General features: G+C 45.7%; 1 protein-coding gene across 1 annotated transcript in view; it reads left to right on the top strand.

Annotated features, from left to right (window-relative positions):
• Window positions 1-22,128, top strand: part of alk (ALK receptor tyrosine kinase) — a 343,107-nt gene that overhangs the window by 308,056 nt on the left and 12,923 nt on the right. The window contains exons 13-24 of the mRNA XM_056590947.1: window positions 3,804-3,951; window positions 7,211-7,321; window positions 8,864-9,005; window positions 10,103-10,270; window positions 11,460-11,558; window positions 12,739-12,894; window positions 15,414-15,530; window positions 18,044-18,230; window positions 18,581-18,671; window positions 19,758-19,822; window positions 20,615-20,744; window positions 21,544-21,641. Coding sequence (XP_056446922.1) covers window positions 3,804-3,951; window positions 7,211-7,321; window positions 8,864-9,005; window positions 10,103-10,270; window positions 11,460-11,558; window positions 12,739-12,894; window positions 15,414-15,530; window positions 18,044-18,230; window positions 18,581-18,671; window positions 19,758-19,822; window positions 20,615-20,744; window positions 21,544-21,641 — 1,512 coding nt within the window. The remainder of the gene's footprint in view (window positions 1-3,803; window positions 3,952-7,210; window positions 7,322-8,863; window positions 9,006-10,102; window positions 10,271-11,459; window positions 11,559-12,738; window positions 12,895-15,413; window positions 15,531-18,043; window positions 18,231-18,580; window positions 18,672-19,757; window positions 19,823-20,614; window positions 20,745-21,543; window positions 21,642-22,128) is intronic.

Below are 22,128 nucleotides of genomic sequence, written 5' to 3'. Positions count from 1 at the left end.
GTAGGACGAAAAGGAGTGGAGAAGAAAATCAGGGGCTTGGGGTGTCAGTAGTGACGTGGCTTAACTGCAAATGAGTTTATTTGGAAATGTTTATTTGTGTTTAGCGATAAAGCGAGTAAGGAGGAAGTGTTATGATTATGGGGAAATTATACTGTACTTCATCATTCCGATATCGCTCACGCGTCGATGAACCCCCGGAGTTATTCGCAAATGCGTATCAGTATGGAGCCTTTCGGTTCATTGTTGATTTCAAAGGGGCGGAATCAGCGGGCAGACCAAAATTGGATAGACCTATTGCCGCTCAGATCAACAAAAAGTGGGACGTGTCAGCGGCAGCCATCTTGATTGTTTATGAAAATACCTCAACGGCGCCCCCATTGGCTGCTGCTCTATGCAGTCATCGTATTAAACCCGCCCCATATTAGATAAATATTTAATTGCCCTGACCTCGCCAAGGTCTATTGGAAATCTGTCTCCTTCGGGAAGGAGGAAGTAGAGACCAGAAGGGGTTTGTGGTGATGTGAAAAGGGCTGATTAAGCATTATTATTGTAAACATTAAACATCGAGGAGGTTTGACGTCTTCCCTCAGAGTTATTGAGACTCTTTATTTGATGGTATTCATCTCGTCTCGTATTAAAAATGCCGGAGAGCGAGCTGAGTGATGAGACGAATCAAAAGGGGATAAATGTTTTAGAGATCCGGGGCTGGTAGCGTTCTATCAGTGCCAACTGAAGGGCTTTCATGTCTGTTCACTTTTTATGTTGAAGCAAAGTAATTTAGAAATTAGATCCTCTTCTTCCTTCTCCTCCTCCTCTTCATCCTCATCTTTAAATGCATTATCTAGCAACAAAAACACAAACTCCGAAGGCCGGTATTCCCAACATGGCACCAACGTTGTCGTGTGCTTATTGGAGAGAAGGGACAGTGCAAATTGATAATCACAACAAATCAAAGAAATGGCATGCTGTGTAAGATTACAGAAAATACCCAGTATGTGCAGTAAATGCAGGAATGACAAACACACCTTTAGAACGACATCGCAAACAAATATACAAATAGACAAACACATGAAGACAAATATACATATAGATCGACATTGGGTCATATACATATTTCAACAATGCATAGTTCAGCCGCAGCCATAGTTGAGTTATCCCGGGACGGGAATACACAAGTGCCCTTTCCCATAACACGATTACAATGTTATTAGATGGCCCTTCATCCCTACCCTTTTATAAGGACACACACATACACACACACATACACACACACACACACACACACACACACACAGGTATCGGGTATATGTACGTAGCGAACAAGTGGGAAATACATGTTGAGGCGCATGCTACATGCTTAGTAACATTAATATCGCCTCTCATATCTATACATTCTCCGTCATTGGGCATAACCTGGCGACGCATTGAGTGGAGAGGGAGAATTACCCTAATCAGTTTCCCACAGAGCAGAGCAAAGGCCACTCTGATGGCGGCCCGAATTCTCGAAAAAAATAAAGAAAAAAAGATGACGCTAACATTCATCATCATTTCGCTGAGCAACGTTACCCCATTTGGATGTGGATGCTTTAAGTTTGCTGCTAAAAATAAATAAATGCACTCAGACATAAAAATCGATAGTAGTTTAAGTCGAGGTGTGGCTGCTAAGCATAGATCGATACGATGAAATGGACCAGCTTCTGGATGAAATGCAATGGTTTCTGGGGGTAGGATAGTGTGAAAGGGCCAGGGTGTTAGACTCAAAGACCGAAGGTAGTGGTTTGGTCTTGGTTTACCTCTTAGCATCCTTGAGCAAGATGCATAACCATTATTGCTTCTTACTAAAGGTTAATTGGCCATTCAGTAGAAATCATGTTAAATTAATAAATAGCAATCATTGTTTTATATCACCTAAATGAATAATTCTACTGTTCGTATTATTATAATTTCTACTATTTTACTACTTTTACTATTACTATTAATAATAATACATTTGTGAGAGGATTATTTAAAATAATTCCTTAAGCACTGCTTTCAAATGATTACAAAGACACCGGAATGGACACGGGCAAACAGGCCAAACCTCATTTTGAACTCATTAAACATTACAAAGCCGGTTACGAAAATATATCGCTGAACAAAAACAGAGTCAGTGGGAGACGGACACACATAATCGCACACTGAGATGGAAAAACCCACGCAAACACATTTCACATAATGTGATATGCTAAAAAGGTCGTTGGCTAAAAGACGGGGCTGTAGATGCATGCTCTACACAAATAGGACTGCCACCCCCACCGCGGGCTGGCGGGGTCAGTGGAAGATGTCCACAGACGGGTACAGACAGGGAGGACCAAGCCGTCTGCCCCTCCAAGAAGTCATTAGCCAAACAGCTGAGCTAGCGAAAAGCAGTGACAAGATATAGGGCTTTTTTCTCTATCAGTTCCCCTTACTCTCCCTCACTCTCCTCTCTCCCTCTTTCCCTCTCTCGCTCTCCTCACTCTCTCTCTCTCTCTGTCCCTCTCTCACTCTCCTCTCCCTCACTCTCACTCTCACTCTCTCTGTCTCATCCCCAACAGCCAAGTGGAGGAGAGAAATGATAAATAAATCCAATACAATACAACTTTTTTCTTTTTAGCTTTTTACCAGCAAGTCAAGTCTCATTGGACATATTTGAGGGGGCGAATGTAGCAGTGTACACATGCATTTGTGGCCCATGAAGCACGTTTCAGTGTGTGTTGTGTCTTTGTGTGTGTGTGTATGTGTGAAGATATGGCTAAAACCCATTACGTGTGTATTTAATGGATTGGGGAGGACATCCGTCTCTGAGAAAATTGCAGGAGGAATGACGGCGTTTGTTCGGGCGACGAATTACAATCCAAGTAATTCCTCCCTTCAATTGGCCATAGGTTAAGTGCGATAAACTCCCAAACTGAATGTGGAATTTCTTCAGTTGGTCAAAGTAGTTTAAAGTTTGGCTCCTGCTATTTATCTTTTAAGGGCAAAAGGACAAATACAAAAAGCACGGTCTGAATCTAACTTTATTTAATGAGACCAGAAAGAGATTTACTGCATCATTAGGTTAATTATCCTCTTTATCAGCCCTTCTTTTCCTCTCTTTGTAAATCTAATGCATCCATTCGTCTAAGAGAGCGAATGGTAAGATATAAATTTTTTTTATGTTTCTCCGTAGGAAATGAGATGGATTAGATTTTATTAATCCCAGACAGGAAACAATAATTTGTGAGGAATGTAGTTTTATATATGTTTATATATATATTAGTCAAACACTAAAAAATTTAACATTTGCAATTACAAGACACCATATTTTAGCATATGATGACATACAGACACCCACAAAGGCTTCACTTAGGAGACTCAAGTAGTGAACAGTCTACTAGCCGTGCCCTGGTACATAAAAAGAACAGACCCATGATGGTTGTTCTGAGTGACAACTGTGGTGCTTCTGCCATGATGCTTCTGTATAAAGGCTTTGTACATTCGTCAGCCTCATCCCATAATTGCCTAAGTCATATTTTGGCCAAATTGTGATATCTAACAACTCTATTTATAGCGCTGCTCAGTCACTGTGCCTCAATTAGCTATATCCTCAGCCAATCAGAATGCTTTCTACATTCTATAATCACTATCTGCCTAAGTCATCTATTTGACTTTCGACTATTTGCATTTTTTACACTAAAAACAATATAAATGGCAATACTGCTAACGAGTGTACAGTATGTAGCTTCAGTTGACCACACTCTTCTGCTGCTGACCGAGAGTTACCCCCCCCCCCCCCCCACCAGGATCACGGCGTACGGGGCGGCGGGCGGGCGCAGCGTGCTGGCCGTGACCGGGTCCCACGGCGTCTACATCACGGCGGACTTCCGGCTGCAGAAGGGAGAGCTGCTCCACGTCCTGGTGGGACAGAGGGGCGAGAGCGCCTGTCCCAATGTGAGTGGCTTCACTGTACTGTGGTCGGGTGCGGTGTGTTGGTTCACAATTTACAATAATGAGACTTTAATTAACCGTTCATTAACCATGAGTTAATCTAGTACTACACGTTAGGACACGGGGGTATAGTGGATAGGGCAGGGTTCGTTTTTGTTTTGGGGTTCAGTTCTTCTTAAAGTTAGGGTTTGCACTTAATAATAATAATAACACATTTAATTTAGAGGCGCCTTTCAAAACACCCAAGGTCACCTTACAGAGCATATAGTCATCATACAATTTTTTAAAAAACAAGACATTGTGGAAAAAAAATAAATAAATAAATAAATAAATAAATAAATAAATAAACATAAGCAATAAGAAATAAATAAAACAAAAACAAGACAAAACAAAACAAAAAAAAAACAATCAAAACAGTGATCAGTTAGACGTTGTGTGCGAGTTTGAACAGGTGAGTTTTGAGTTGTGACTTGAAGGTTGCACACCATCTCCAATCCTTAGTAGTGGGTTAATTCTAATCCTATTAGATAATTCAAACAATAATACCTAAGTTAAGATGGATACCATTATTAAACACTGTTAGTCAATTATAACTAGACGGTTAATTAACTGTACCTTGATGCTTATTAATGCATTAACTAATGTTACTTAATGGTTAATTAATGTACCCTCATTGTAAAGTGTAATTGAAGTGTTCTGGTTTGGTTTAGTTTAAGTTATTACATTACAAGTTTTTGGTCGCTTGATTATCACTGAGAGGCATGGAATTCTGCACATAACACAATTTTAACGCTTAAAACAGAATGATTACACTTTTAGAAAACATGGTAGGGAAGTCAAGGATTAAGGGGCCTAATCTATTTTTCCTCTACATACAGTCTAGGAAAGAATTAACTTTTTTTTCCCCACCCTTAGAAACGCAGCATCCGAACAACATGAGTGGAATTGTGACATTCCCTCTATTAAATCCCTTTTATGGTAGATCCTTACTTTAACAACTGTCCAACGTGTCCTCGAATTATATAAAGAAACATGATTTCTATGCTTCCTACTGAAACAGCCCCATCCTTCATAGTCCGATGGTAACCCAACTAGGAAGCCTCAAATTCAACAAATCAAACCCATAGTTCGGATCCAATTTTCCTCACGGAAGGAAATCATGTTTTCCTTCCTCCTTCGCTGCCAATGTTGCTCAATGACCTCTCGATGATACCATGTTGCCTGTTGACATTTTTATACGCCTTTTCTCTTTCACCTCCACTTAGTGGGCATGTCCTGGGTCCGTCCGGTGGGGGGGGGGGGGGGTCATGTCTGGCTATAATGGTCGGGGCTGGCCCCGTCACAAACAGCTCTTGACCCGCCACTTGCTCTCTCCCCCCCCCCCCCGACGGATCAGTGTGTTCACTGCAACACATGTTCTCCCGTCCCCTTTCTGTGGGCTCAGAGGCTCCATCAGAAGTGCTTACATCCATCATTTGAACCTGAGGTTCAACACGCACACAGGCTAACCGTTGCGGGGGGGGCAACAAAAAAAGTTTGAAGTGTAATGTTCGTTGCGATATTTAATATCGAATATTGAATCGTTATGCAGTTGAGAAAGTTGAAACTGAATAGTTTTTCTTAGACCCTGTGTACAGAAAGGATATAAAAGAGACGTGCTGAATAGGAGCCTATTTTCTTTTTGTGTCGGGGCTGATATCCAAGCCGCACACGTCAGAGGTTTCTTTTGAAATTACAAGCAGCTCAAACCCATCATGGTCATGTATGCAAATATATGCAAATAAACCAAATCTGTCAGAATGTGTGAGGTGTACACAGATGGTAGGGCCGCTTTCAGAAGTTTATTGGACATTTATTGTAGTAAACTACTTATTTTTCAACCAACGAAATGGAGAGGAGGAACAGCACCGGGGAACGGTTCTTCCTTGCAATTGTCTGGATGATTGATTTCATTTAAATTGGGATTGTTTTGTTGTGTTTGTGTTTTGGGCGCAGGTTGTTTTTCGGTTTCCCTCGTTCGTTTATCAGACAGAAGGCCGCTGTTATTCAGGGGGCCGTTTGTCATTGAGTTATTACTTTGTAACGCGGTGTGTCTAGAAGGGAGCATAGTGCACGAAGAGAGAGCAGGCCCCGTGGCTCCGTGGGGCCACTGAAGTCGTTTAACGGGGGCCTCCTCCTCCTCAACCCTCTAGCATGGTTTGAGGGAGGCGGAGAGAGGGGGGGGGGGTGGGGGGGGAAGGTGTGTGTTGGGGGGGGGGGGGGGGGGATTGCCTGGGGCTCTCCAGGGAAGGGGAAAAGTGATTTGTTCCGTTGAACACATTCTCTGCCTCACACACCTCCCAGTCGTCCCATGGGGGAGGGAGGGAGAGAGATGGTGCTTGTCTTGTCCCTACAAAGGCACTCACTCACTCTGCCCGGCATGTCTCTGTGTGTGTGTGTGTGTGTGTGTGTGTGTGTGTGTGTGTGTGTGTGTGTGTGTGTGTGTGTGTGTGTGTGTGTGTGTGTGTGTGTGTGTGTGTGTGTGTGTGTGTGTGTGTGTGTGTGTGTGTGAGAGAGTGTGTGTATGTGTGTGTGTGCGTGTGTGTGGGCCTGCGCCTGCGTGCCTGCGTGCCTGCGTATGGTGTGTGTTTATGTGTGGCATATATACCCACACACACATACAGATTCATGCACACAAGGGTGCACACACTGACTTTTAAAATGTGTGTGTGTAGAGTGGGAACCTTCATTACCTTCTCACTCACCCGTCAATCAATCCCACTAATGTACTGCTTCTTTTCATCCCCCCGACTGTCAAGAGCCTCTTGCCAGACGTACAATGTGTCAGTGATCGTGCATAGGTGATGTGCGCGCGCGTGTGTGTGTGTGTGTGTGTGTGCATGTCTGTGTCCGTGTGTGTGTGCGTGTGTGTGCATGAATACATATATTGTCTTTTTAATGCAGCCGTGGGAACATGTCACTGCTGTGACCTGTCACTCTGGAGAGCAACGTGTCATAGCTCAGAGGTGGTGGTGGTGGTGGTGGTGGTGGTTCGCAAGGGGGCTAATCTCTTAGCCTGCTAATCTGACAGCTCTCTCTCTCTCATCTCATCTCTCTGTCTCTCCTCTCCTGTCTACTGTCTCTCTTTCTCACTCTCTCTGTTTCTCTGACTTCTCTCTCTCTCTCTGTCTCTGTCTCTGTCTCTGTCTCTGTCTCTCTGTCTCTGTCTCTCTCCCTCTCCCTCTGTCCCCCTATCTCCTTGTCTCCCTCTCTCTGTTTCCAGTCCAACATGGTGCCCAGTAGGATCTGCGCTGAGCAGAGCTCCCCGCTGGTCAACAAGTCCCAGGTCAAGTGGGGCGGAGGGGGAGGGGGCGGAGCCACCTACGTCTTTAAGGTGAGCAGCATGTCCGTCAGTCCTCGGACCCTCCTGATCTTGCGAGTTCACATTCTGTTCCTCTCTGACGATGAGTCCGTCCTCGAATCCTGTTGAAAGCCTTCTCCCAACATGCAATATGATCCAATGAATCCGCTTTAGAGAGACGTCTGGTTCACGACGAAGCAAGCAGAAGGAAACAATGGCGACACCCAAGGCCTGCTTATTTATCGACGGAGCAATGAAAACATTCTTTATCAAAAGTACACAGAATATCGAGGTCCAGAGAACAACAGAAATCTGCAAGGGAAGCTGGGCTCCGTTAGTTTTCACTCAGTTCGCAAGAACCTCAATCCAATTGTTTTTTTATACCATAAAGGCTGCGCCCACATCTGGATATGAATCAGCACCCCGCTGAGGCCGGGCGCCGATTCATTGTGGACTGCAAACTTAAGAACCAGGATAGACCCCGAAGGGCAGGAGCACAATGTAGTAATAATAATAATCCTGCCTCATTATCTGACCAACAATGGCAACAATGGGCCGATTGAAATGAGGCGCTCAGACGCTCGGGGGGCCGCATTTAATTGGTGCCGTTTACACGGCCAATGAAGAAATGAACGGAGGAACGCGGCGGCGATTGCGCCCACAATTCAGCAGCGTCGCATTGACCCCCTGGGTTGTAAAATACAAGTGCGGCACAAAAAACACACCAAGGGAAAGACAGGAAAGGGCAAGGCTGAAACTTTGCACTAAACTTTGAAATAACATCCACTTTGTTATTTTGGGTGGCAAAACGACCCTGTCACTGTGCCTCGGTTGATATTGCCATGTGTAAATAATGGAAATTGTCCCTTTGTAAAGGACTGAAACGACAACAACTTTACTACAACAAATCATCTAACCGTTTTTCTACCAACCGAACAGTGCTCGCTATCAAACGGGCTTGTTTAGCTGACCACGACTCGGTGGAGGTCTGTGCGATGGAGCAGCCCGCTGTGTTCCAGTAGCCTGAGGGCTGGCTGCTCCACCGCCCGGCGCAGCCCCAGCCTCCTAATGAGCTCCCCAACAGGTGGATGTAAATGTGTGTTGGCCCTTGTAATCAGCAACACGGCGTCGTAGCCCTAGGAGACACCTGACCAAGTCCCCCAAAAAGCAACACGTGGCGCCTTGTGGAACGAGAAAAGCAAAGAAAAGCGAGCGGAGCATGACCTTGCCCGAGGCGGGCGTTTCCTGTGGTTGAAGAAGGGAATTCTGAGTACGCAAACGTGGGGGTCCCTCTGATCAAACAATATGCACTGATTAAGTGCATGTGTCACAGTGTCATTATGCGTGTGTGTTTTTGCGAGTGCGCACAAGTGTGCGTATGTATAGCCTCATCAAAAATTGAAAGTGTTCAAATGCTGTGATCTATAATTCACGTGTGGCAACAAAGATGGCTACGTCGCGCAGGTAACGAGCCTGCCGACGGTTTACATTGTGCATCGTTGCGGTGCTGCGTGCAGGTTGTCGGCTCTAAAAATCCCCCGCTCAAAAGATTGTGTGACTTCCCCGTCTCCCCAGGTCAACAGGGACGCGTACATCCCCCTCATCATCGCCGCAGGGGGAGGGGGCAGGGGCTACAGCAGCCAATCAGACAGCCAAATGGAGCAGATAGACTATGACCCCAGCCAACCGGGGCGCAGCGGGAAGTCCAACGCCGCGGGTACGGTTGACTTTGAGTGTGTGTCTGTGTGTCCTCTGTGTGTGTTGCTTATGAGTGTTTGTGAGTGGGGTTTTATTTATTATTTTGTATTTATTCCGATTAATTCAGAGAGAGAGAGAGAGAGAGAGAGACAGAGAGACAGAGAGACAGAGAGAGAGAATTATTAATAATAATACCCAGACCGAGACATCCCGGGCATGTGTCTATATCGCCGGGTCTGACTGCTGCCTACAAACACATCTATGGGGCTTTGGGTAGGTCCTGTCCTGATGCATCAGTCTCATAGACCTTGAAACCTCTGCAGCACCCACGGGTTGTGTTGTTGTTTTTCCCACTCACCATGGCTTGTGTGCGGCGCTAATGTGGGCTTCAGACCCCCTTTCCAACCCGCCTCCTTCTACTTTTCAAAATTTAGCCGGATTTCTGAGAGGTTGGCTTCACCAGATCCTTCCCGGTTCAAATGCTTTAACAAGACCCCTCCGTCTCCATTATTCATGGGACCAAAGAAGCTAACAACTAGTCAGCCAAAGAAAAAATCACCGAAAAGGAGGGCATTGTTTAAGCTCCCGATGGACGCTTTTTAAGTCCAACGGTTTAGTTTTGCGGAGAACGGAGTGAATAAGAAGTGAAATACTGGCCATATTTCAAATTCATAGTTGTATTCGTGTTTTTTAAAAGCAGGCTCTGGGAGGCTGTAGGTAGTGGCAGTGAATATGGATTAGGTCAGCACTTAGGAACTTGAGAAATGACTTGGCTTTGAATTCATTAGCTGTCGCTTTAATCTCCTCTTGCCTGTATGCATGGGAATTAGAGTTTAGCTGTGTTTTGCCAGAATTTGCCGCACCTGATGGCTGTAGAGTAAAACGGTTGTGTGTGTGCCTCTATGTGTGCCTGACAATTTTTTCCCTTTTTCAACTTTGCCTGTCGTGTGCACACACACAGACACCTACACACACTCACACACACACACACACACACACACACACACACTCACACCAACTCACAAAGACACACACATACACGCACACACACAATCATCTCCTCACACACCGGGGGGGACCGGCGTCATGTCCAACGTGTCTTGTATTCGGTGACAGGCGGCGGCGGGGGCTGGAACGACAGTGCCCCTGCCAGTCAGGGCGGGAGACCCCTGGTGCTCGGGGGCCACGGAGGCCAGTCGTGTCAGAAGCTGTGGCCGACCCACGGGGGGTTCGGGGGCGGAGGCGGCGGCTGCATCTCCGGAGGCGGTGGAGGGGGCTTCAGAGGTGGGCGGTCCCCTTTTGAACCACACCGGAGACGCTCTCCGAGGTGTCGGACTTCACTGCAGTTTCAGATTTGAGTCGTGCTTGTTATTATTCCAGTTGTGGGTTCGAATAATACCTGAGACGTGCCGCTTCAATTTACAATCGTGGTACAAATGGAGTTGTCTTGCAGCACTACAAGCTCATTTGTTTAAAGGGTTGAGCCGAGAGATCTGTAACTTGGCGCCTGCCTTACCTAGATTCAGGAGAGTTGTTAAATTCCAAACTCATGGTTCAGCGTCCAGCAGGGGAGTTGGTGGCATAGCACTCGCTCTCTCCGCTAGCTGCTTCCACTGACCTGCAGAGTCACAATAACCTGGCTCCTGCTCATGTGAGGGGAAAACACTTTTAATCACTTCCAAAGATTTCCAATATGTTCCTGAGGAGTTGCTTATTCAAATCGAGTGCCAATAACAACACATTGAGATTGTAGTATGTCTGCAAACACACAGATAAAATGTGGCACTATCTTTAAGCTCTGTTATTATTAGGCAACCTGTGGTTCACTGATGGCTCAATTATATGTTCAGCTGCCTCTGAGTAGTCCGCGCAGAGGGTAACTTGTCCGCCTATCCCTTTAAAGCCCTGGTTGCAACATATCAGATTTTGAATAACTTTGGCTTACTTGGCTAACCCACTCAAGTTCAGGCTGGCAATCGAAGATGCCATCTTTCAGCCCTGCGAAGGTCGGCTTGTTCTTCATAAACATCCACATTAGAGTGATGGATGGAGCAGCAGCAGCCGCAGTGCTAGCCAAGTTGATCTGACAGTCAGGTCCTATTTAGCATGAGCTCATTGGCTCACGGTCAATAGTGAAAAAAGATTATCATTTCAAGAAACCCACATAAATGACTGTATTCGGTACTCTGTGGTTGAGCAACTGCTACATTTTGGTTATTTAAGCCTAGTTCCACCTTTTATAGACTTCTGTTGTTTATACGTCATATTCTGTAGAATGTCCTTCAAGAAACGAATCGTAGTGTTCTTCTGGTCCATATAGTACACTGATAGATCCGTCCTAAGACACTATGGGCTGATATTTTTGTCAGGCATTTCTATTCATTTGGGGCTTACACCAAATAGGATTTCAACAAAGGAGAGTGTCTTATCGACATTGAGTCCCATGTGTTTCTGTCGATTCCAAACTGTGCAGGTGGCAACACCTCGGTGGACAACAACGCCAGGCACGACGGCGGAGACGGCTCGTCCTTCATCAGCCCAGACGGAGAGACGTTCCTTGATGCTCTCAAAGGTAGTGGGATAAAGAACAACACACACACACCTGCTGTGTGTCTTCTTTGGATTTGTATTATTATTTTTAAGTGGATTTTTTTTTTAGGCAACCCGCTACCAGGCTACGGGGAAGTAAACAGTCGCGAGAAAAGTGTGGTAAAAAGTGTGTGTCCTTATCTCGAGGGAACGTGGCATTTAGAGTTCACCGCTTGCCTCGCCGTCACATGACAAAGGCGGCGGAAGAGAAGATGATGATGAAGAGGAAGAGGTTGTATGAGGATTGTTCACCCAGAGCCCAGAGATGCAAAAAGAAAATGGTATCTCTCAAGTGTCTTTAAAGTGTTTAAAAGCTAGTATGCTTGCGGCGCATGCTAATCGACACTTGCACACAGTCCGGTGGCTCGGTCCATTCTATTCAGTTCACCGAGGCTTTTGGATGGACTGCCGCAGTAGTTTGGTCCCACACACTCTGGCAGAGCCTTCTTAACAAGTGGCCGTTAAAGCATTAGAGCGAGAAGCTTTTTGACTTGGTTAATGTGGACGGTGGTTGTGGTGGGGGGCTGGTGGTTGCCCTTGTTTTCATTGCCACTTCCTGTTTAGTTGCGAAAGTATTCCATATTGTGGTTTTAGTACAGATGAGCACCGTTAATGTTTTATTTGATTCTCTCGCTCGCTCTCTCACTCGCTCTCCCACTCGCTCTCGCGCTCACTCTCTCTCTCTCTCTCTCTCTCTCTCTCTCTCCCCTCTCACTCTCCCTCACTCTCTCTCTCTCTCCCTCTCTCACTCTCTCGTGCAAAATAAATGGTCAGAGGTAAATCCCAGTCATTATCCACTCAATTAACTTTCCCCCAACAATATGACCTGCTGTACCATGTACCTTAGTATGGTGCTTTTGTGCATATCAGTTTGAGTGTTTCTGCATTACTGTGTGTCTGATGTTTGCCTTTTTTCTGTGTTTGATGTCATGCGCGTGTCTGCCCTTGTGTGTGTGTGCGTGCATGTGTGTATATGTGTCTGCTCGTGTGTGTGTGTGTGATGCTGCCTGTTTGTGTGTATGTTTGTATGCGTGCATGTTTGTCTGCGTGCCTGTGTGTGTGTTTTTTTACCTGTGTGTCTGCGTGCACATCCCTGCGTGTGCGTGCCTGTCTGTGTGTGTATGCGTGCGCGTCCCTGTGTGTGTGTGTCTATGTGTGTGCAGGTATGGAGGCGGACGGGGAGGTCCTCATCAGCCCTGTGCAGAACTGTAGTCACTGTGAGAGCAGCGACTGCCATAAGGTGGAGTCGGGCACCCTCTGCTACTGCGACGGCGACCTCGTCCTGGCTCCCGACGGGACGTCCTGCGTCAACGCCACAGGTCTGATTCATTCAGTCATTCCTTCAGCCGTTCGTCCATCCCTTCAGCCATTATTTATTAACTCCTCCATTCATTTATTTATTAGTTCACTTAATCAGCCACTCATTACTTCACCAATTAATTGCTTCAGCCATTCATTCGAGGGGGGGGGGGGGGGGGGGGTAGTTAACTACTCGCCTATCGAATCAATTTATCTTGAACAGACACACTAAGTTGAGTAGCTGTATTCGTTTCATGATTATTAATTCGGGCCAATTCTGAAAATAATTTGGCAACAAGTCACAGAGAAATAAAAGTGGGGTTTTGAAGGGAAGATAATTGGGTTCTATTTTGGTTTGGTCAAAAGAAGCATTGTTCTGGCTCACATTCACGCATACACATGTGTGTGTGCTCACACACATACCCATTCATTGGAGTTAACCTAATACACACACCCTTTGTTTAAACACACACACACACACATTCACACACACACACACACACACACACACAGGTATGAAATGATTTCAAAGACATGAATTCAGTAAGTGGGGTGATTGTACCCGTAATTGACTGTCAGCCAATTAACAAATAAAATATGAATCTTTCAAAGTAATTAACCCCATGAGGTCATGCACTTTACTGGATCTCAAAGTGAAAGTGCCTTTTTTATGGTTTAATAATTATCTAATTAACAACTGTCTATGGGGTAACTTAACCAGGTTATGGAAATGAATACAGTGATATCATCTACTTCATAAAAGGGTAATATATCGGTGTTATTTCAGCCCTACTATGACTTTTACACTGTTGTATAAAGTGCAGATTTCCCAGCACTTTCACAGGATTAACACCAAGTCAAGTTAAGAATTGGATTTTCTTTAATTGCTCTTGTGTTAACCAAGTTAAGTTAAGCGAAAAATCGCCTCATGCTAGGGCTGTAACTATGGAAATCGGTTAACTACAAATAACTGCAGAGTTCAAAGTCAACTCATGTTTGAATATTTTTTATTTTCGCTCACAGCAACAGTATTTTCCCCGTCAGAATATGAATTACTTAAAGGACTCTCCTGTTAACTATGTTGAGTAAAGAAATGCTTTAACCGAGCGATGAAACGGATGGTAATCGCATGTCTTCAAATAACAGCAGTTCAAAGCCACCTCATGTATATTTATTTCTTTGCTTTCGCTCCCAACAAAAGCATTAGAATATTCAAAAGACATAGGGCTAGCATTGCCAGGCGCCGCCGCTAAAGGTCAACGCCTCGTTCCGTTGGTGCAGGACCTCGGCTTACACTGCCTAAATGAGGAACTCCTCACACACACACACTTGGAAACAAACACACACACACACACACACACAGACACTCGAAAACACACACACACAAAGAGACACATTGGAAACACAGAAATACACACACTCAGATACACAGACACACAAACAGACATGCAGTCCAGCCCACCTGCACACACACACACACACACACACACACACACACACACACACACACACACACACACACACACACAATCAAATTAACACACACACACATAATGAAATTAACAGACACACACACAACCGCATACACAACTTCACACACAAACCCGAACACACACACACACACACACACGCACACACAAAAACATTCCAACGCGCAGTGTCTCTCGCACACACAGAACACAAATGCACACACATTCTCCCGAACACACAGGTGAAATCTCACGGAAGACATTGGCATGCGGTGGGCTTGGCTGCCCGGGAGCGCTGTTCTCGTCTTCGTTTTCACATCATTAATTAAGGCCGGGCCGGGGGGGGGGGGGGGGGGGGCTGATCAGGAAGCGCGGCGAGGGGAATGGTAATGGTGCCTCGCAGGGGCGAGGGTAGAGCAGAGGAGCTGTTGGCAGAGCCGCAGCAGGGGTGTGTGTGTGTGTGTCCGTCTGTGTGTGTGTGTCTCTATGTCCGTCTCTGTGTGTGTGTGTGTATGGGTGCGGGTGTGCGTGCGTGCGGGCGCACGTGTGCGTGTGTGTGTTTGTGAGTCTGTGTGTGTGTCTGTGTGTGTGTGTCCGTGTGTGTCTGTGTGTGTGTGTCCGTGTGTGTCTGTGTGTGTGTGTGAGTCTGTGTCCGTGTGTGTGTGTGAGTCTCTGTGTCCGTGTGTGTGTGTGTGAGTCTCTGTGTCCGTGTGTGTGTGTCTGTGTCCGTGTGTGTGTGTCTGTTTGTGTGTCTGTGTGTGTGTGTGTGTGTGTGTGTGTGTGTGTGTGTGTGTGTGTGTGTGTGTGTCTGTGTCTGTGTCCATGTGTGTGTGTGTGTGTGTGTGTGTGTGTATGTGTCTGTGTCCTTGTGTGTTTGTCTGTGTCCGTGTGTGTGTCCGTGTGTGTCCGTGTGTGTGTCCGTGTGTGTGTGTGTGTGTGTGCGTGTGTGTGTGTGTGTGTGTGTGTGTGTGTGTGTCTGTGTCTGTGTCTGTGTCTGTGTCTGTGTCTGTGTCTGTGTCCGTGTCTGTGTGTGTGACCTTCATGCTGTCCTCCTTGCGGCCCGTCCCCAGTGGTGTCCCTGGGAGCCCCTCAGCAGCCCTCCCTGTCCCACCTGGCCCTGGGCCTCTCCGTGGGCACCTCAGCCCTCATCGCCGCCCTGCTGCTGGCCGTGTCCGGAGTGATGATCAGTAAGTCCAAGTCGCCGAGGTCGGAGGGGACAGTCAAGGGAAGGGGGGTGTGTGTGTTGGGGGAAGGTTGTTTTGAAGTTCTTTGGACTGGAAAGAATTTCTGAAATATTTTGTCTGTATTTTTTTCATGCAAAATCCCCCGAACACACAACACACACACACACACACACACACACACACACACACACACACACACACACACACACACACACACACACACACACACACACACACACACACACACACACACACACACACACACACACACACACACACACACAGAATAATGATCCAAAATAATTATTTATAGGCGTACGCATGTAAAAACACAGGCACACACACCTACCAAATCCCATGCTAGACTCATCCAGTTCAGTCCTCACCTTGGTCTTCTCGTGGAGACACACGCAACGCACACCGTGTCAACACACTCTAGCCAAGCACAACCCCGAGGAAGCACTCGCACACCCATTACCAGGTGGCCCATTAACCCCCCCCCCCCCCTCCCTCTGCCCCTACCCCTCTCATCCCTGCTTTCCTGCCAGCCCAGGCATCCTGGGCCCGGGAACTCAGCCTCACTCAGCCTGACGTATACAGTCAGTCAGCGGTCGGCTGGGTCCGGGACTCAGCCTCACTCAGCCTGACGTATACAGTCAGTCAGCGGTCGGCTGGGCCCGGGACTCAGCCTCACTCAGCCTGACGTATACAGTCAGTCAGTGGTCTGCTGGGCCCGGGACTCAGACTGACACGCCAGTCGTCAGTCAGCGATCAGGCCTTCACATGCACACTGTTGTAAACATGGACAGATGCAAGCACACACAGAGACTGACACACACACACACACACACACTGACACACACGTATTCACACATATAGATGAACACACACACACACACCATCTTACACACACACTTACACATACACACACAGACGCATGCATTCAAACAAATAGACGCGTGCAGACACACACATTTGAATGGTTGGTTAGGCACGGTGGGAGCGTATCAGTGATGCAATGAAACATGGAAATGATGGATAGCTGCTTAGCCCCGGGCAGGCATCACTTAGTCGCTTTGTACATAAATAACCTTTGATGAACACACACATGCACGTGGACGCCGACACACACACACATACACACATGCACACACAGAAGCAGAAACACACACAGATACATACCTTTGCATAGCTCCTGTGAGTGTGATCACAGGAGCGTAATCATCTGATCGAGTTTATTACCTTTTTGTATTTCAGCTCACATACATTCTCTCTTTAAAAAGCATAACAAAACACGAATCACGTTTCAGTCTAATAGACTGAAAACCGAGAGTGTTTTATTTTATCCGCCATTTCGGAATATACAGGTTCGCAGTTTCAACTGTTTGGGGAATTGCAACCAATAACATGCAAAATGGAAACCCAGGCTGTGGCAGTGCATGCACACACATTCATATATACACACACACACACACACACACAAATCATTGGAGGATCAGCCACCTTGATCACTTATATTTCCCAGCACTCATCTCTCTCTCTTTCCAACATGTGCGTTTGTGCACTTCAGCTGTGCACCTGTTGAGATCTATTTTTCTGTACCAACACATAGCAAGCTTTGCTACACAAGGACTTATACACACACACACACGCACGCACGCACGCACACACGCACGCGCACACACACACACAGCAAGTTTAAGGTATACAAACTCAATCTCTCGGTCGTGCATAACACAACCATGAGTGGGCTCTGGAGAGCATAAGCACTCACCTTTCTAACTGCCAAAGCAAAGACGTTTTCATTGTGCTGATCAATAAAAGCTTGTGTTGTCCCCGCTGCAATAAAATTGTTTCGATTTGTTTTTAAACTTTTGTTTCAAAAAGGCACTTGTGATTGATCAAAACTTGGAATGCATCGAAAAGCTTGGGATGTAGAGAAAGTTTGGGAGAGAGAAAGAGGTAGAAAGAGTAAGATGGAGCAAGTAAGGGAGAAGGATGGATCAATGGAGCCATAGAGGGAGATAAAGAGAGAAGAAGTGAGGGTGATTGAGAGATGGATAGTTAGAGATAGATAGAGGAAGATTGAGCGAGTGAGGAGAGAGATAGATAGATGGGCAGGGAGCTGGGGAGACCGAGAGCGAGAAGAAATGAGGGACAGAGAGAGGGAGAGCCTGAAAGCCTGACGTGAACACGAAGGGGAAAAGGAAAGAGACTCTAGAGTCTACAACATTTCCCAATGGTGTTTATCAGTAGAAACTCCTACATCTATCGAATTCCATATCCCCGGCACAGACCTGTGTCTGTGTGTGAATCCACCCTACTTTTTGTGTGTGCGCGTGTCTCAACCCCACTCTGTGTGTGTGTGTGCGTGTGCGTGTCCGTCCGTGTCCGTCCGTGTGTGTGTCTGCACACGTTTGGTACATGTGATTGTGTGTGCGTCCATGTCCGTGTGTGCGTGTGTGTGTGTGTGTGTGTGTGTGTGTGTGTGTGTGTGTGTGTGTGTCCATCTCCAGTGTACAGACGGAAGCACACAGAGCTACAGTCCATCCAGCTGGAGCTCCAGAGCCCTGACTGTAAGCTGAGCAAGCTGCGGGCCTCTACCATCATGACCGACTACAACCCCAACTACTGCTTCGCCGGCAAGACGGCGTCCGTCAACGACCTGAAGGAGGTGCCGCGCCGCAACATCTCCCTCACCAGGTAACGCCGCCCGCCGGGGAACTATCCCCGCTGGTTAAAGATCTGAATTGGAAATACTTTTCAGACTGTTTCGTTTTTTTTTAAAAGGGCCAGGGCTTTTATTTTGTCGGATCTTGTGGCTTTTATTTTCCAAAGCACAGCCTTGACCTGTCGCTGGTGAATGGTGCGGTGAATTACGGAAATTTCTAAAGTCTGTGTCTGTGTGTCTGTGTATTTGTGTATGCGTGCATGTGTGTGTGTGTGTGTGTGTGTGTGTGTGTGTGTGTGTGTGTGTGTGTGTGTGTGTGTGTGTGTGTGTGTGTGTGTGTGTGTGTGTGTGTGTGTGTGTGTGTGTGTGTGTGTCCATCCAGGGGTCTGGGTCACGGGGCTTTCGGTGAGGTGTACGAGGGTCTGGCCGTGGGCATTGCGGGGGAACCAAGTCCCATGCAAGTAGCAGTGAAGGTAATATCTCCCTTTGACTCCACCAGCAACACTTTCAGAGACACGGGCAGACAGCATCATATAAAGCAGTGGTTTTCAAACTGTGGGGCGCGCCCCCCCTGGGGGGCGCCAGAGTTCTTCAGGAGGGGCGCGACGTGAGAAAAAAATAAACCCGAAAAAAACCCTGAAAGACGATGATTCAAATCATCAGTCGTACTTCAACTGTAGAAGTAACATAACTAAATCAATTTTCAACCGTTTATCTTCGTGCAAACCATTTAACAAATCTACACACTTGTATCTTCAATAATATCTAAACAGAATTTCGATATCATTTAAAATGTCTTCAGAATCACACTTTTAGTTTCATACCGCTTCGTTTTCAGCTGTTTTCATTGAAGACGTCAGCCCATTCTGATACACCTACTTCTAGACATCGTAACTCATTCCTTTTTCAACCGTTTACCATCGTTCAAACCATTAAACAAATCTACACACTTGTATCTTCAATACTATCTAAACGGAATTTTGATAGCATTTATACTTTTTTCAGAATCACAGTTTTAGTTTCAAACCGGCGTCGTTTTCAGTTGCTTATAATAATTTAGGTCACCATAGCAACGCCGGTAAACAAACCCCGCCGAATAGTCGAATCTCTGGACTGAAAAGGCAGATCTGATTCGACTCAGAAAATTCAGAGTCGGGGACCCTGAATGAATCTGTAAACTGGCAGTTGTTAAATTGTGTTGTTTAAAAACGCAAAAAGATGTTGTAATGTTTCAGAAATATGTTTAAAAAATATGTTAAAAAATTTGTTTCAAATGTTTCAAGAATATGTTCCAAATGTTTTAAAATTATGATCGGAGATGTTTGAAATGTGTAAAATAATTAAAATAGCTTTCAAAACACAGGTATTTAGAAAAAAAAATTGGGGGGGGGCTCAGCTGAATTTTTTTCTCTGAGGGGGGGCTCACTCTCTCACACTTTGAAAACCCCTGATATAAAGTGTTTACCCATTGAGCCTTCTGTGAGAGAAAAGAAATCCAGTATAACAAAAAGACAAAACAAAAATGTTATGTTCTGACATGTGTTTTTCATCCACCCTAGACACTTCCCGAGGTCTGCTCTGAGCAGGATGAGCTCGATTTCCTAATGGAGGCTCTGATTATTAGGTAGGGGAACTGCTACAAACACACAAAAACACATATTCTCTCTCTCAGTGACTCACACACAAGACACGCATTCTGTCTCTCTCACATTCAGACACACAAACACACGTACACATACACACAAACACACACACACACATACATAGGCATGCACACAGACACAGACACACACACACACTCACTCGCCTTCCTCACACATGCACGCAATTGCATGCACACTCACTCGCACACTTACATTAACAAGCATTCAAATGAATAAACACACACATCCTAAACATACACACCCCTACACACACACACACACACACACACACACACACACACACACACACACACATATACGAGCACACCTACATATATACACAAAGACTCCTATTCAGTATATACTATACATCAGTGGAGAGCGGGACTTTTGAAGTGAGGCGTGCTGATGAGACCCCCAGAGAGACGAGTGATCAGCAGTGCGACTGATGACTTTAACCCGAGGAAAACTAAATAACTGGTGAAAAGGGGGAAAGCCATCATTCAATGTACACCTTGCTTTTCCAAAAAGTAATCTATTACTTTTCCATAGTACATAGTATTCCATAGAGGCTTTTCATAGAAATTAATATTTAAAAAAAAAAATCTATTCGTTACTATACCAAAATGTAATGTGTTGATATACTACAGCGTTTTCTAGAAACTAACCCATATAAGCTGCATTACCATCTTATATGGAACGCTCGTCTCTGCTTTACATATTATTGGGTCCTTGCCAGCTCCAATGCGTCCGTTTGTTCTTTCCTCTCACAGCAAGTTCAGCCACCAGAACATTGTGCGCTGTATAGGGGTCAGTCTGAAGGCTCTGCCCAGGTTCATACTGCTGGAGCTCATGGCCGGAGGAGACCTCAAGTCCTTCCTGAGGGAAACCAGGCCGCGGCTGGTAAACCAGACACACACACACACACACACACACACACACACACACACACACACACACACACACACACACACACGCACACACAGGCACACACAGGCACACATACTTCCTGACATGCGCTCAAGGACACACACACACACAGGCACACACAGTCACACATACTTCCTAACATGCGCTCAAGGACACACAAAACCACACACACACACACACACACACACATAGAGGCACACATACTTACACTAACCTACACACACACACTCATGGAAACACACACACACAAATACGGGCACACATACTTACACACACACACGGACACACACACACACACACATACCGGCACACATACTTACAAACACACAACACACACACACATAAATACAAACATCACATGCACTGAAATTTGTCATAGCTACATTATTCGTAACTATCTGCGTATGCGCACATAACACACCTACACACTTACAGTGTATTTAAAAGCATGCTTAGGTCGAAGAAGTTAAATTACACCTACACACTGAACCAGACCCGTTTGGTTCCCCCGTTGCTCATGTGTTTTTTTGTGCGTGTGCATGTGAGAGTGGGTGGACGCGTCAGTCATTTTTCAATTTGTTTGCACGCAGATCCTGCCGGGGTTGGGGAACTTGTCATGTCAAAACTGTATGTTTACTTGGCATACACATTTATTAGCTCTTAGGAGTCAACTTCAATTGGTGTATAAGAGGGTATTAGAGTACCCACTCACACACACACACACACACCCTCCATGTCTATTGCGTGACCTGTGTGTTGATACTGTGAGCAGGAGCAGCCTTCCAGTCTGTCCATGGTGGACCTCCTCAACGTGGCCAGAGACATCGCCAGGGGCTGCCAGTACCTGGAGGAGAACCAGTTCATACACAGGTACGCTCAGACACTCAACACGCCATCGGGATGTCATTTGCAAATAAATATGAACAATAGCTCAAGAAATTCCTCATTAAAAAAAAAACACACACATTTTCATAGGAATACACAACTGTTAAACCCAGACTGCCCCACGCCTTGTACTTAATGCTGTCTATAATACTCTTTAGCAGTTTATGTTTTATTGAATATTGAGTCAACACACCATCGGGATATATTGTTTCAATAAAATACGAACAATATAGTCAACACACACCATCGGATTATAATGTGTCAATAAAAAACGAACAATAAATAGTCGATATATAGTGGACACAAATATTATCGATTTAATGCAAATCGTTGAAGAATCGTTCATGTTGTGCAAATGTTTTGTTTAGTTAATTTGCAATCGTTTATTTCTCCAAGCACATTGATAGACGCCACGTAAAGCGGCCTAGTGAAACTAAATAAAAATACAACGTTTAGTTTTGCACTGTGTCGT

Source organism: Gadus chalcogrammus, chromosome 5 (genome assembly GCF_026213295.1).
Source record: "Gadus chalcogrammus isolate NIFS_2021 chromosome 5, NIFS_Gcha_1.0, whole genome shotgun sequence".
Classification (NCBI taxonomy): Eukaryota; Metazoa; Chordata; class Actinopteri; order Gadiformes; family Gadidae; genus Gadus; species Gadus chalcogrammus.
Note: the sequence above shows the minus strand (reverse complement) of the source record. Positions and strands in the feature narration are given on the sequence as shown.